This window comes from Echeneis naucrates, chromosome 6 (genome assembly GCF_900963305.1).
Source record: "Echeneis naucrates chromosome 6, fEcheNa1.1, whole genome shotgun sequence".
Taxonomy (NCBI): domain Eukaryota; kingdom Metazoa; phylum Chordata; class Actinopteri; order Carangiformes; family Echeneidae; genus Echeneis; species Echeneis naucrates.
The window spans coordinates 17,122,784-17,138,097 of NC_042516.1; the positions used below are offsets into that span (position 1 = coordinate 17,122,784).

General features: G+C 40.0%; 1 protein-coding gene across 2 annotated transcripts; it reads left to right on the forward strand.

Moving 5' to 3' along the window:
• Positions 1-220: 220 nt before the first annotated feature.
• Positions 221-10,946, forward strand: gsk3ab (glycogen synthase kinase 3 alpha b). 2 transcript variants are annotated; one of them, XM_029504057.1, is made up of 10 exons: positions 221-569; positions 5,310-5,497; positions 5,725-5,808; positions 6,363-6,473; positions 9,060-9,190; positions 9,437-9,641; positions 9,859-9,954; positions 10,139-10,325; positions 10,438-10,519; positions 10,773-10,946. In XM_029504057.1, the coding sequence occupies exons 1-10, from the start codon at positions 395-397 to the stop codon at positions 10,831-10,833; spliced, it is 1,320 nt and encodes a 439-aa protein (XP_029359917.1). In that variant the 5' UTR covers positions 221-394; the 3' UTR covers positions 10,834-10,946. The 2 variants fall into 2 exon arrangements, with proteins under 2 accessions (XP_029359917.1, XP_029359916.1); XM_029504056.1 differs by having other exon boundaries at positions 10,438-10,515; positions 10,766-10,946.
• The last annotated feature ends 4,368 nt before the right edge of the window (positions 10,947-15,314 follow it).

Sequence of the window (15,314 nt, forward strand, 5' to 3'; positions counted from 1 at the left end):
AAACAAACACAAATTTAAACAGGACTCCGAAGCAATTATAACACAAACAGATCTTGTTGATTTTGGCGAAATGAATTTTATAGGACAGCGGAAATAGCTTACATTTATTTTCAAAAACTGCCCACTCGACTAGAAACGCTCAATAACTCAATTTCCCATCGGCCCTTGCGAGCTTTACGTCGTTATGCGTCAACTCCCCATTCCCCCCCCTCCCCCTCCCCCCACCATCACCGTTCTACAGAGGAAGAAAGGGGGAGACGGGCAACCTATAGAGTACGCTGTAAGTGTAGTTTTTATTAATACTGTATATTAAAATACATATAAGTAGCTGACGTCTGTGCCGGCCTGGCTGCCGATAACACTCAACCTTGCCCCGGCTTTAGTTCACACAATTATGAGCGGCAGCGGGCGGCCCAGGACGAGCTCATTCGCTGAGCCTCCCGGAGCTCCCGGATCCGCTGCAGCCGGTGCCGGATCAGCAGTAGCCGGCGGAAGCTCGACAGGAAAAACTGGGGCTTCACAAGCCACTGGAAGCAGCTCGACGAGCTTTGGGAATCTGAAACTGCCGAGTGAGTTTGATTTACCATCTCATATCACAGGTCCGGTTTATATGACATAGAAAAGACCTGGGTCTCGTTTTACTTTTTCAAAGAAATATGTCGAAATGTCTTTTAATATCGATCATTGCCGCTGAGCTAGCCTTAGCTGGCTAGCTAACTTAACTTAGCTGCCCGGCTAACGCTAGCTGTGTTTTTCATTAAGAACCATTGCGATCAAGGGCTTTTATCGCGCAGCTAACATCATTGTTAGCTAGCGGTGGAAAGCATAAAGAGAAGGCGCTGATATTTCGAGATTAAATAACATTATGGCATCTTTTCCAGCAACGTCATCTAACCACCATTATTGCCCAATAACCCAAGGATAGAGTTGGTGCTAGCCGTCGCTCTAATATATGCGTCTTTAATATCAGATGTGGGAGCTAACTAGCTTGCTAACGTTTGTGAGGGCTAGGATGAAGATGGTCATCTTTAAGTTTTTAGGCGTCGTCCTTGGTGTGGTCTGGTCTTGCACAGTTTCTGCCAAACTACGGCTCCTTGGTCCTGAATCAACGATTTTCATGTCCCGTCAACATTTGTCAAATTACTAAGTCCCAGCTGTTTAATAACTAGTCAATGTAAAATTTCTCGCCTCGATATGTGTACTGGTATATGAAATAATCAATGCATGGTTTCAGACAGATGGTTCAGTACATGCATCCACTGCACGTTTAAAATCAGGAAAGGGAAAATGCCCCAGCTTAACGTAATGGAAACAGTTTGGCAAACCTGTATCAGTACTGTATCGAATTGCCTGTGCAACTGTGTCAGTACCCTCAGGTGGAAGGCAAGTTCTTAATTAAAATATAATCTTCACGCATTTTCAGCCCCCTAAGTCAGCTGTACAAGTTTATGTATGTGGTGCATTAAGTTCACCTTCCTCGCCACCTTGCTGCCTATACTGGAAACTCTGGTTTTCCAATAGCAGAGTCCCTGTAGTTGATTTCGCTAGTGTGATGACAGGAACTTGCAGAATGCTCAGGGGTCATATAGCTCTGCAGCAGCAGTTGGCTGAAGATCTGAAGATTTAAGCAGAGGTGTGCAGAAGGACAAGTGACGAGAGATTAAACAAAAAAGGTCAAATAAGACTAACATTTCAGGAAAGGAAAACTTTTTTTTTTTTGCATTCAACAGTATAATAGACACTGTAATTAAGCATTTATAATTAGTACAGGTTAAATAAATCAGAATGGAAATTAAAAATTTTCAAGTCTTCACCTAAATTAGTACTTAGTGCTAATAAAACAGTTTTTATCAAAAGATTTGTCTCCTTCAAATCCATATCTTTTAAAAGGAAGATGACCTTTTCACATGCTCAGTTTTCTGAATGTATCAACATTGAGCTTCCAAATCTGCTGAACTCAATAGAAGCACTCTTCTTGTCTGCCTGGACCTTGTTGAGTCCCAACAAAATTTCAGTTTTAAACTACATTGATACTAACATCACATGCACACTTGCAGATGCAGACTAGGTGGCAGGAATATGTTGTTCTGGGGTTGTTCAGCATGTAATTTTCATTCCTTGCTCCGAGTGGACAGTACATTTCTGACATTTCCACTGCCACCTGACAGTTTAACAATGTCAGTTATTTCCAAATGTCTTTTGTCTTTTTTGTGTCCCTGTAAATCCATAAAGAAAATTCATTGAGAAATGAAAAGGCTAAACTGTAACAATCAGCTTCTCTTCAATGTGATTAATATGATGTGATTAATAGATCTATCAGAGTAGCATAAAATCCCTAGGTTCTTTCAGATGAAATCAGAGCAATCACAATTGGCTCCTGTCTGGCTGTCACTCACAGTGCATCAGATCGTGTTTGCATAAAGTTGAGCCGTTATCCACTTTCCCCTGTAGTGGCACTTGGCACTTTTTAATGCCTGCTGAGCCAGTGGTGGGTACGTAAGGTTTCGTTTACAGGAAATCATAGCATAAGCTGTTTAAATATGAAGACATTTCTGCATCCCCACTTTTAGCCATTTGTCCATTAAAGTTGTTTTTACACTGAAAACTAAACTCTCAAGAGTGGATAAACCCCAAAAATCCTATGGTAAATTGTCAAAGTGTGTCAGTAAAACAGCTTTTTCATGGAGAAGATGTGTAACATTCTGACATTCAGTCTAAATGACCAACTGCACAATAATTGAATCTAATAAAATGTCCAAAGTCAGAAACAGTCTCATCAGAAGAGGAATGAAATCTCCTTGTGAGGGTGAGTTCACTTGTGAGACCACTTTAAGGTCATAGCTGTATTTTTTAAACCGCAGAATTAAGCTACTTCATTTAGACCTTTGGGTTATTACATGTTGTTACATCTTCTTACACCTTTTTAAAATCCCAGCTGCGTCCATCCAGCCTTCAAATCCTGAGTCCGCACAGAGTTCTATTATTAGCAATACAATAAATGCCCAAGGAAAGGGATGCTTTGCAACCAATCTAGCAACACCAACCTGAGACGTACCCGAGTCACGGTAAATACAGACTCTTCTTTAATATAATTGTGAACTTGAGTATTTTGTTGGGCCTCAACTCAGTTTCCTACCTCACATTGCCTACCACATAAAGATCATTCATATGTATTCCCTGCAGCAGGAAATGCACATCTTAAATTCAGAAAAAAGAAAAAGCCATGTTGGCTCATTACATCAATAGCTACACTATATTGCGTTACTGATTTCAGTAACAGGAAAAAGTTTCATCTACACTGTATTTCCATCCACAGTCTGTGTGGTGTGAAACAGGAGCAATAAAGTTGACAGCTGTTATGCTGTTCAGTAAATATATAGACAACCAATAAAGATACTTGTAATGTATATTATGACTGATTTACCTCCTGTCCAACACTGCCTCTTATATTGCTTAGGCACAATATAGAGGATGTGCAGATGAATGGATTAAAAGCTACACGTAGTGTAGCTCACCATGCAGTATCAGGCAAAGTCTCGTTACTGTTCCCATTAGGCCACCAATGATAAAATACTAGCCCTAATTTAACCTGTAGTTGCTATTCATTGTATAAAGTGTGCTTGGATTATACACTTACTAACAAGCTTCAAGCTAATTACTTTTCAGTGTGGGTGCAATGAAAGTCACTTTGCTCATCTTTTTTCTCTTACTCATCATACTTGTATTGACGCATCAGAAACCAAAGCTATTCACTGACAGCTGGGCAGAGTGCTCATCTGTGCATTCATTATTCAAGGGACTATCATGCCACAGCTGCTCCATATTTTATGTGCCCCTCTCTGTCTTAACTTGTTTAAAAAAGAGTGAAAGTGATGCTAAAAGGAAACACAGAGGAGCAGTGTATTTTGGAGCTGGAACACAGGAATGTGCAGGACCCACACAGCGACTGATCTCGAAAGCTAAATATTTCCTGCCGACCCGAGGGTAGAGATCAGATCTAGGCCAATCATGTGGATACGCTATCGGCTGCTGTTCACTGTTAACCTTGAGGAAAGTTGTGGGTTGAAAACTGCAAAAATAATACAGTTTTAATTTTGCTAATTGCTGATAAAAACCTTATTTGGAAATTTGAAATAATGTTTTTTGCAGTGAGAAATTGCAGGCAATGAGACCTAATTGCAGCCCTGGTTTTTAAATATTGGAGAGACCTAAATGCTTCATTGTATGACTCCATTTTAAGACTCAGGAGACCAACTAGAGATCAGGAGGGGTCCTGTTGAGACAGGCGAAGTGAGCAAGCCTAGGAAATGGTAGCACTTATGGGTGTGCTACTGTCCACGCAATTTCATCACACGCTCTGACAAGTCTTCTGGCTATGGGCCTCTTTTTTTCTCATATTCCTACCCTCCCAGGATCATTGTTTCTGGTGCAGATTTGTCAGATCACCCTTGACCCAACACATGCATGTGTGTAAAACCCAGAGCAGCTACTCAACCCTAAATAGACCTGTCATTTACTGTTAGAGCTTGAACATTTCACACTGCTAGATTTCAACAAGGTCAACAGTGACACTGTTGGTCTAGTTTAAGCTGTACACCTTGTATTCCTTCTATTTATCCATGATTTTGCTTGTTTAAGTGCTACAGTTCTCACCTGACACTTAAACTGTGCATTATATAGGTGGGGATATTCCTTTTTACAGGGCCACTCACTCAGGAGTGCATCTTAGTGTTGACTTACGAACCAAATCAATTGAGGCTGGGAAAACAGTGAATGAGGCTTTATGTAGATGTCTAGATTGCAACAGGTGATTCTTATCCAAAATTCATATTTCATGCCATCACACACTCCCATTGTAGAAGCGCTCTGACTCAACTATGAATAGCACCACCCTAAAAACCTCAACTTCTTTGCCCCTGTGCACAAAAAACTTCTTTAATCATTTGTCATGAGCGAAGTATATGTAACTAAATCCTTAATTTAAAGCATAATATACAAATATACAAGTAACCCCTCTTGTCTACCGATAACACACTATCTAAAAAAATTTAATTGAGAGAAATACTTAATTAACAGTTTATATCGTATAAAATGCATGGAATTAAAAAAAACAGCAATGTGCTTAATTGATTCTCATGCAGGGTTTACTACTCAACTCATCCTTGGGGTGTATACATTATTAGCATGGGGAGAAGGGTGTAATTGACATTGAATGATGTGAGCAAAGCAAACAAGCTGACCTCACACAGTGAATTTCTTTGAGGTTTCTCAATCTCTCTGACAAGGTATACTTGTGCATTCATTTTTAGGAGACAGCGGCAAAGTGACGACAGTGGTTGCCACACCCGGCCAGGGCCCTGATCGCCCACAGGAAGTGTCCTACACAGACATAAAGGTTATAGGAAATGGCTCCTTTGGAGTGGTCTACCAGGCTCGCCTCATCGACAGCCAGGAGATGGTGGCAATTAAGAAAGTTCTCCAAGATAAGAGGTTTAAGGTATGTTTTAGTGGGCTTACTCAGATAATTACAGTCAGGCAACATTCACTGAAACGATCGCTGTGTCAGATGTGTTAATATTCATTTCTTTTTTTTTTCTCTTTTTTTTCCCCCACCCTGGTTTAGAGTATAATGAACTGTGTTGAGTTAGTGTGCTCGTGAGACATCTTTGTACAGCTTGTATTCTGAATTTCTGTTTCGTTTCCTTTATCCTTTCTTCATTGTAGAATAGGGAGCTCCAAATTATGAGGAAACTGGACCACTGCAACATTGTGAGGCTACGTTACTTCTTCTACTCCAGTGGAGAGAAGGTTTGTAGTGAAGGAATCAAGTTTCCAAATGAGCTCTCTGCCTCCACACCCAGCCGTTTTTATGGTTCATGCATCAGGAATGATTCATAGACATGTTCTGGACTGGTAGAAATTTGTATTGTAGCATGAATTAACTGTCCTTCACTGAGTGTCTCATAATTGTTGTGGTTTTGTGTTTTCCCAAATCTATCTGTGTCTAAGGAAATAAAGCTTTCCCTCCAAAACTTAAAAGGGAGTAAAAGTTTTATGAAAATTCTATATCACAAGCAATATGAAAGATTTATGAATTAATTACAGTTACGATGTCATTGAATTTGATTATCCTCCCCTGTATTCAAGTCAAACACTACTTGTGCTTTACTTAAATTTTGCTATATTTATATTAATTAATTCTGCCTACACTCATAATAGATAGTAGATGTAATATATGTACAACCCAGACTGATTAGTTGTATAGATTATGCACATAGTACTGGGTCTTTTGGGAAGTAATAACTTCAATTTTGGATTTGATTAGACATTACATTCCACTTCTATTTGTTCCCCTGGTCCAGAAAGATGAGGTGTATTTGAATCTGGTGCTGGACTACGTCCCAGAGACAGTGTACAGGGTTGCTCGGCACTTCAACAAGGCCAAGACTACTATCCCCATCATCTATGTTAAGGTGGGTAAACACAAAGATGTAAGCACTTCATCACTGAATGTCCTCCCTGGTATTTATCCCTCGCTACTTTCACCACTCCGTTGCAGGTTTAAAAATGATAGTACAGGTTCAGTTGTTTAAGGATGACACATGCCACAGGGGAAAAGTGCAGTTGTTATCATCGTAGAAGCAAACAGTGGTCTGCCTAACTACCTCTTGTTCTGTTAAGTCAACAGTGTTTGCAGAGATAGTTTTTTTTTTTTTTTTTACCCCTCTGTTTCTTTTGAAGCCTGGGATGCATGTTAAGTGGATAGTATGATAGTGATATGGAATTAAATCCCTGACATACAAGCATTGCTTTTCACTTGCTACTTTTGTAGGACATGTACAATAGACAAACAAGTGCAGTAGAAAACTGTCAAAGATATCTGCCTTACAAGTCAGAGATTTGTTCATGTTTGGCAGAAATCTGTGCTCCTGTTGCTCTCAAGGTTTGAAGTATTCTTTTGTAAATATTTGATCGTATGATGAGACTTGAAGTCATAATCTGCAACCCTGACATGGAATATGGCAGATACTTTGACTTATCTGATTTGCACCTTTTTCTGTCATACTTAGTCACTGTATTCACTGTGAGGTCATTATCTCTGTATTTGCTTTAAATAATTCACAATAGTCTTCTGAATTTTGCTACTGACATTTGGTAGAAACAGAAGGTAAACTGCTGATCTATAATAGCCTGTGAATGTTATGAACAGCCAGTTATTTGTTCACAGAGAGCTCACTGTTGAAGCAGACAGGGAAAGACGGCCCCGTGGGAATTAACATGTTTGCAATAAACTTGCTTCCATGTTTTGAAAGGATGTTCATTTTAGGCAGAGTGTTTGTATGTTTACTGTGTCTGCAGCAACAGAGGGGACATTATAGCTGTCTCAAGGCCCATTTCCCTACCTCATGCTGCTGCTCCCCTGGGACTTTCAGATTCATACTGATCTCTCCTTCTTTCGTCTCCTTTGTCATCCTTCCTTCTTCCAGCAATGCATTTCCATGGCATCCTCAGGTCTTCTTTCCCCTTCCCTGTCCTCTGGCTCTCATGGTTTTATCATGTCTTTCATATTTTCCCCGTTCTTTACTTCTCTCTGTACCCCTTTCATCCCTCATCACAGTCATCTTGTTTTTAATCAGTGTGTAATCTGTGGCCAGCTTGCTTGGCCTGCATCACGTGGGGAATAATTATCATAATGGTGATGATGACAGTGGTTTTATATCGAGATTATCACTGTCTGCATTCCACAGACACATCAAATGGGTCCAGACTAGGTGGTGTAGACAACATGAAACAGGGTTAAATGAAGACGGTCACACATTTTCAGGAACAATTTGACACAGCTGTGCTTTTTTTTTTTTTTGGTCTTGACTCCTGCAACTGCATGCTGAATCAGTCAGCGCACAGATGCTTCTAACAACACACACCTACACAGTGAACCTGAAGACCCAATTAGTGAACATACAGAAGTGATGAGAATGCAGACAGACACAACATTTTTTGAAAAATATAATAACCATTAATGATATTTGTAACACAGCAACCAATATCTTGGATTAACTAGACTTGAGTTTAGTCTTTCCTAATATTCCTGACCGTTTTAAATGAAGGAGTGTCACACACCCAAGGCTACAAATTAGTCATTTAAGTTAATAATGTAATATAGAAGTAGGCAGCAAGTTTGAGCGTTGGATGGACAACTTCAGAAAGGAACATTATTCTTCTGGTTTTCTGCATGATTCGTTGTCTTGTGACCCAATAGATAGGTCCTGACAGTGGTTCCTGTGGGGAACCTCTGCTTTAGGTGAGTTGAGGCCACACAGGACTATTAGTCTAATTTGCAATGAAGTTTTTTATTTTCCGGTCATTAATAGCACTTGAATATTTACAATGAATTTAATTTAAAGGGGAAGTGCAGGTCTCTAAAGATCCTGTATTCACCTTCCTCAGAAAACATTTCAAAAGTTTCAAATTAAATAAATGGTTTATATTTTCTCTTTCCATCTGTTGGCAATGATGCTAGTTGTGAAGAGATTGGATTATTTTGTGTGATGGTATGTATCTATAAAGTGGACTTGTGACAGTAGAGTGCGCAGCAGGGGACTGGTCGTTTTTGTGGGTTTTCAGCAATCGGTGAAGCTAAAACTCACTGCTTCCAACTACATCTTCTCAACTCTTTGTCACAAGCACTATCAGTTTTAGAAAAACTGTAATGGAGGTAAATTAATGAATCATTTAAAATGACCTTGTAGGTGATATAGTACCCACATTAATTTTATCATCATATTCTCTTGTAATGAGCCTCAAATTACCACAATTTGTTAGATGTGGTAGAAAATAGGACTTTTAAGGTCTTAAATTGAACTTTGTAAACCCTGTGGAAAAACAAGAGACAACTGCTGCGAGTCACATGACTAAACACAACCTAAGGGAAAAAACATGACAGTGGTGATCTTGAACTTCCTCACTTACTTTTTCACTATTCATTTTGAAATATGTGTGTGTTTCTGTTGTGGAAGACCACCAGGCATCATGCCAACCCTCTCTCTTTCCCCCCTCAGGTGTACATGTACCAGCTGTTCCGCAGTCTGGCTTATATCCATTCCCAGGGTGTTTGTCACAGAGACATCAAGCCCCAGAACCTCCTGGTGGACCCAGAGACAGCCATCCTCAAACTCTGTGACTTTGGCAGGTCCGTAACAGACGCTGCCTCTGAACAAGTCTGCCTATGCCTATCATTCTTTCCTCTATAGTAATTGTCTGTGTCTCAGCATGCATGTTTGGTTGGCTGTCTGTCTGTTTAGTCACAGCCTTCTTACCTCCCTGTAGTCACTTATTTGCAATGTGTTTATAAGACATAGAGGAGTGTTAATTTTGACTGATACTCCCTGCCTGAACTGTGTTTTTTTTATTATCATTATTATTATTCACTCTATAGTGCAAAGCAGTTAGTTCGGGGGGAGCCGAACGTGTCCTATATCTGCTCGCGGTACTATCGTGCCCCAGAGCTCATCTTTGGTGCCACTGACTACACCTCCAACATTGACATCTGGTCGGCCGGCTGTGTGCTGGCTGAGCTGCTTCTGGGCCAACCCATCTTCCCTGGGGACAGTGGAGTGGACCAGCTAGTAGAGATCATCAAGGTACAGCAAGGCTGGTAGAAGCAGTGAAGAAAAGCTAGCTAATGAAGTGAGCCACAAGATGAAACAAGACGTGGTCTTGAATTGATAGCAGAGCCTGGCCACGCACTATTACTGGCCACGTCCTGCTTACCTAAACGTGGACACAGTGTTATTAAATGAAGAACAATCCCTCCTGTGGTCAATATGAACAAATATTAATTTTCACCCTTTGTTTCAGGTTTTGGGGACACCAACAAGGGAGCAGATCCGGGAAATGAACCCAAATTATACAGAGTTCAAATTTCCACAGATCAAAGCACACCCCTGGACAAAGGTACGTTAGCAATACTGGAGTAGATTGATTGCTAGATAACAATCAACCACACTCACATTTGTCATAAGAAAATACACAAATAAGATCTATAAAAAACTTAATGTTGACGGTTATATGCAAGTAGACAAGTGATCAGTATACAACCATGAATTTCCTTATTAACATTCTTTCTTTCCCCTGTCAGGTCTTTAAGCCTCGTACCCCACCAGAGGCCATTGCCCTCTGCTCTCGACTGCTGGAATACACGCCGGTGACCAGGCTCTCTCCTCTAGAGGCATGTGCACATGCCTTCTTTGATGAGCTACGCCAGCCCAACACCCGCCTGCCCAGCGGACGAGAACTGCCGCTCCTCTTCAACTTCAGTCCTGTTGGTCAGTTTGGGTCCCTAATTTTTGTCATTTATCTTCACAATGTATTTATTGTGTATATTTTTTGACCTGGTATGTGTGATCAAACATTTATTCATCTTTTCTGCCCTCTCAGAGCTGTCTATTCAGCCGCAGTTGAACTCCACACTCATTCCTCCTCACGCTCGCGCACAGACATCGCCTGCCTCGCACGGTATGTTTGGTTACAGAAGTGATACTTATTTACTAACCCTGGAAAATGTCTAAAACAGTTACATTTATTAAAGCTCATCCGCTGATAATGAAAAAGTTGTGTTTAAAAACTAAAACTAAGCTTATGTAGCAACTGTGTTCTCAGGTTTTGATTTAATGTTACGTTATTATGATTATGGTTTTACAGTTAAGTTTGGAAACACATTTAAATTTGAAATGGTGACAGCAGTATTCCCTTTCCCTTCCTGCAGAGGGCAGTGTGTCAGACAGTACCGCCCAGCCCAGCTCAGCACCTGGATCCATCAACAACAGCACCTGAGCAACCATCCCTGTGTCATTCTTTCTTTTTTCATCTTCCCCATTTTCCTTTTCCTCTCCTCTGCTCTTTCCCCTCTCAACCTTCCTCTTGGCTCCAAACTTTTTTTTAAAATAGAAAAAATATATATATATACACACCCACATAAACACTCAGCATTGCTATTTACCCTGAATGTTAAACATTTCCAGTAGAAAGCAATTTTTGTGGCTGCTAGCTTCAAGAGGATGTGTCGGTTGTTTTAAAGACATTTAGGTAGCCTTGCCTGGTCCTAATATAAGCTGCAGTTCAAAGCCCAGGGTGGCCCACGTCTGGTCTGTTAGAATAAAGAAACACCACATTGGTTGAGTAGGATGTTTGGGAAATGAGGAGGGGGGTTGTACATGTTGTGTGGATTTTCTATATTATAATCAGCAGTTGACTTTTACCCCTTGTATGTTAGTTTTATTTGTATTAGCAAATTTTATGCATGGCCGTGGTGCCATTGAATGAGGTTTTGATTGGCTATGGACTAGAGAATGAGGGCCACATGTAAGGCCTGACTAATATTGACAATCATCATTAGTAGGGTCAAAAATGGCACACTTGTACTGTACGTAGTGTTTGATCATACAACCTACTCTGTAGACAAGTGGCTTTTTGTCGTTTTTCTATCCTCAACTCTACTCAAGTATTGTCAGTTCACCTGGCTCAGTGGTGAACATGAAATGTGAATTATTATTATTATTATTATTATTATTATTATTATTATTATTTTATTTTTTCGTTTTACTCCCAGTTTGATACCAGACAGAACACACTGATGATTTTGTCCATGCCTTTTTAGATAAGAAAAGGTTTTAAATTTTATTAATAAGCAGGTCACCACAGTCTGTCTTTGTTTCTTTTGAGTAGCTCCTCAACTGCCTTTTATGTGAATGAGGGGGAGCTTTATACAAGCAGAGAGCAGATGTCTTCAGTTTCTTGAGTATAAGCTCATGTCATGTTGGCTAAGATGGAATCCAAGCATTTCATGTTGAATCTTGAGTAAGTATTGCACATGTCCAAAGGGAGTCGAGGGGAAGCAAGGGGGTGAGGTGTGTGTACTGTCCAGCTGTGAGCATAACCTCACACAGAGCGAGCCGATGGTGTGGGGCTCCAGTTGCATATATGACAGAAGCCTCAATGTCTCAAATGTCATAAACACAGTTGCCCGGCACTCTAGGGTGAATAGTCTACTTATTAATTATGTCACTTTTGCAGTGTTAAGTTAAATATCATCTTGATTATGTCGAAGAATGATGTCAGGTGCAGAGGAACCTACTGTACACTTTCACTGATTACCTAGCTTATTGTTGTCATTTTAGCAAATTACTGTTTGTGCAGGAGGATGACTGAATGAATTTTGTTTGCTGTGTGTAAGAGATTTGTTCAAACCCTCTTTACCCCCTTTCCAAACAGCCTGCCTCTGATGCTCATATCATGTTCATTGCATCCTGTAAAGTTGATGGCAACTGATCTATAACAACTCACGCAGCCTAGCAGTCCACTGTCAGCATGGACAAGTTTATTTCTTCCACCACTCAAATGTGCATGTTCAGCCTGTTCAGCCCAAGACAACCACACTATATTACTTCCACTAATATCGGTAATAATCTGACCAGAAACGATGCTCAAACCCCTGGAACCCAACAGCTTTTGGAGCCTCCCCCAATTCCTCTTTGCTCTCTGCCTTCTGCTTCCCTCTGTCCTCCCCCTTTTTTCACTGCTAAACTGTAAATATCAAGTACCTTTATTTTATTTTGTTATTTTTATTATTATTGTTATTCTATTGTCATTCTCGTACTTTTTTTTTTTTTTCTCCCCCCCCCTCATCTCTCTTTTCTTTTTCCCCGTCTAGTAGACCGGCGCACCAGCAGCCGGACTGTTTATCCTCAGTCACAATTTGTAAATACAATTTCATTTCAGTCTCTGGTTCACAAGGGGAAAAAACAGAACAAAATGTTTCATTTTTATTCTCTCTCCCTCCATTTCGCTCCTTCGAAACTTTCCCCTTCCTCCCATAAATGTTGTCATTACTGTTTTATTTATTGTATTGTGTTTTTTGTTTTTTTGCGGGGGTGGGACTGGGGGAATCTTTTCTTTTCCCCTGGGGTGGTACACATTGAGGGATTTGGGAGTTTTTGTTTTACTTAAATTTTTTTAAGTCCAAATTTTAATATAGCAATTTCACATCCAAGATACTGCACTCAGATCCAGATGTTGGAGTGTACTGTTCAATTAGTTTGGACACAGCTGCACGTTAGGCAACAGTTCAAACTCCAGTTTTCCATTTAACTTTAATGTGAAGGGAATGTTACAAACTTCTGGGTGTGTGTGTGTGTGTGTGTGTGTGTGTGTGTGTGTGTGTGTGTGTGTGTGTGTGTGTGTGTGTGTGTGTGTGTGTGTGTGTGTGTGTGTGTGTGTGTGTGTGTGTGTGTGTGTGTGTGTGTGTGTGTCATTTGTCTGGAGGAATGGAGAAAAACCGATCTGTCCATTGACGTGTGTCATCTCCTGTGTCCAACCGTCTCCTGTATTCCTCTCTGTGTGTGTAACAGGTTTGACCTGTTGACTGTGCGTATGTTTCACAGACACTTTTTTCACAGTTTCTTGAGCACAGCTTCAGGGAAGCTTTGTTTGTGTGGTGGCCAATCATGGAAATTTTATTTTTTTCTTTTGCTTTCCTAAATGAAGAGCTGACAAAATGTGCTGGTTTATTTTTTTTTATTTTTTTTTTTTGGGGGGAGGGGGGGCTGTTGTTGTTTTGTTTTGTTTTTTCCTTTGTATTTTTTTTTTGTTTTGTTTTTGTTTGTTTCATCTTCTGATCTGTCACACTAAGTTTTTAATTTGTTGTGACCCTGCTATTTTATCTCCCTTGTCTGAGGGGAAAAATGTCATTGTTGGGAACAGAACGGTTGGATAAAGGAGATGATGAACAGTGAGGAATGGAGGGAGAGAAACAGTTTTTGTTGGTATAAATAATTAAACTCATTAATAAAGTGATGAAACTGTTCCTGTCTCACATTCATGATTTGTGACCCACAGAGCTGTTTTTGCATGATAAGCGTGAAAGAAGTCAAAGCATGCGCATATTAACATAGGAGTGACTTAAGGTGAGTCTCCTTAATCTTGAAAGCTTGTCTGAAAGAGGATGTCTGGGGAAATTTAATTTGACATTTGTTATTTAGGTTGTGTGGTCACGTTGCAAATTTGTACATTAAATAGTTGAGTCAAATTACCACAGCTTTTTTAGAGCTTTTCTTCAACTCATTTTGAGGGGTTAATGCTGACATCTTCGAAAAAGAAGCTCTGTTGTTGGAACAATTTGAAGAACAATAATTTATTCTATGAATTGTCAGTACTATGCCAACAATCAACCTGTGTCTCTTTGTCTAATAGCAAGGTAGACTGGCCTGCTGCATCAAAAATCTTAACAAATAGCAAAAGGGGCCTGGAGATGTATGATTCTGGTTGACAAACGAGAGCCTTCCTTCTGAAGATGGGTCTTTGTGTCTGCTGGCAAGTCTGGATGCCTTCTGTTTTCAGGTGCACATCCTCATAAAGAGCATGTGTGATGGGGCCGTGGACAAATGTTGAGTTTGTGTTGCGCCATTAACCTTTTTTTTTTTTGGTCTAGTTTTCTTTTTGTAATGGCATGCAATTGTTTGGTATCTCCTACAAAAATGCACTGAATATAAAGGGACATATTTATTGCACTAATGTTAAAATAGAATTTTGAATAAGCAAGACTATAAAGTTGCTTATCAGGCATGAGTCATTAGATTAGCTTCAGCTTTATTTGAAACCTTTTCATGAATGGGTTACTGAAATGAAGCACTCTCTGCTCTGCAGTGGATTCGAGTGTAGTGGTGAAGTCTATAAAGGATCAGTTAAAGAAAGATTAAATCAGAGGTGTTGTTATGGGAACCATGCTATTGCAAATGTCAATGGAAATATTTTTGACCTTGATTGATGAAATCTTGCACTTGCATAGCTTGACGATATCAGGCGTTTGAGGGGAGGGTCATGGGCAGGTTCATGAAAAATTAACATGCTCGTGTTGAAACTGATTGATGCTGATGGTACATTTCAGGGACACCTTTCCTCTGCCTTCATTTCTGACATGTAGGTCTCATTTGGCACTGTGACTTCAAGGATCCTGAACACAACATGACTAAATATCTTCATGGCTGCATAACAAAGAGCAGGGAAGTGTCTCATTAAACTGTCTCAGAGCAATTGCAATTTTGCATTCAGACAAGGGTCTACTGTTCACTGCTGTAAAGAAAGAGCAGAATTTAATGAAGACTCAAGGTGTCCATAAACATTCTTCTTATGTCGTCTTCTGTATTAGTTGAAAATTTTACAGGCTGCAGCAGAACTTGCTGGCCAGAGCTCAACTAAAATTCCTTTGTTACCTGAAGCCTGCCTCTCAGGTTCAGCTCAGATAAATTTAAACTCTGTCG

Coding starts and splice junctions, on each gene's coding strand:
- gsk3ab (XM_029504056.1), top strand. CDS start 395: ATGAGCGGCAGCGGGCGGCCCAGGACGAGCTCATTCGCTGAGCCTCCC. Junction 9,642..9,858: donor AGCTAGTAGAGATCATCAAG/GTACAGCAAGGC, acceptor CCTTTGTTTCAG/GTTTTGGGGACACCAACAAG. Junction 9,955..10,138: donor AAGCACACCCCTGGACAAAG/GTACGTTAGCAA, acceptor TTCCCCTGTCAG/GTCTTTAAGCCTCGTACCCC.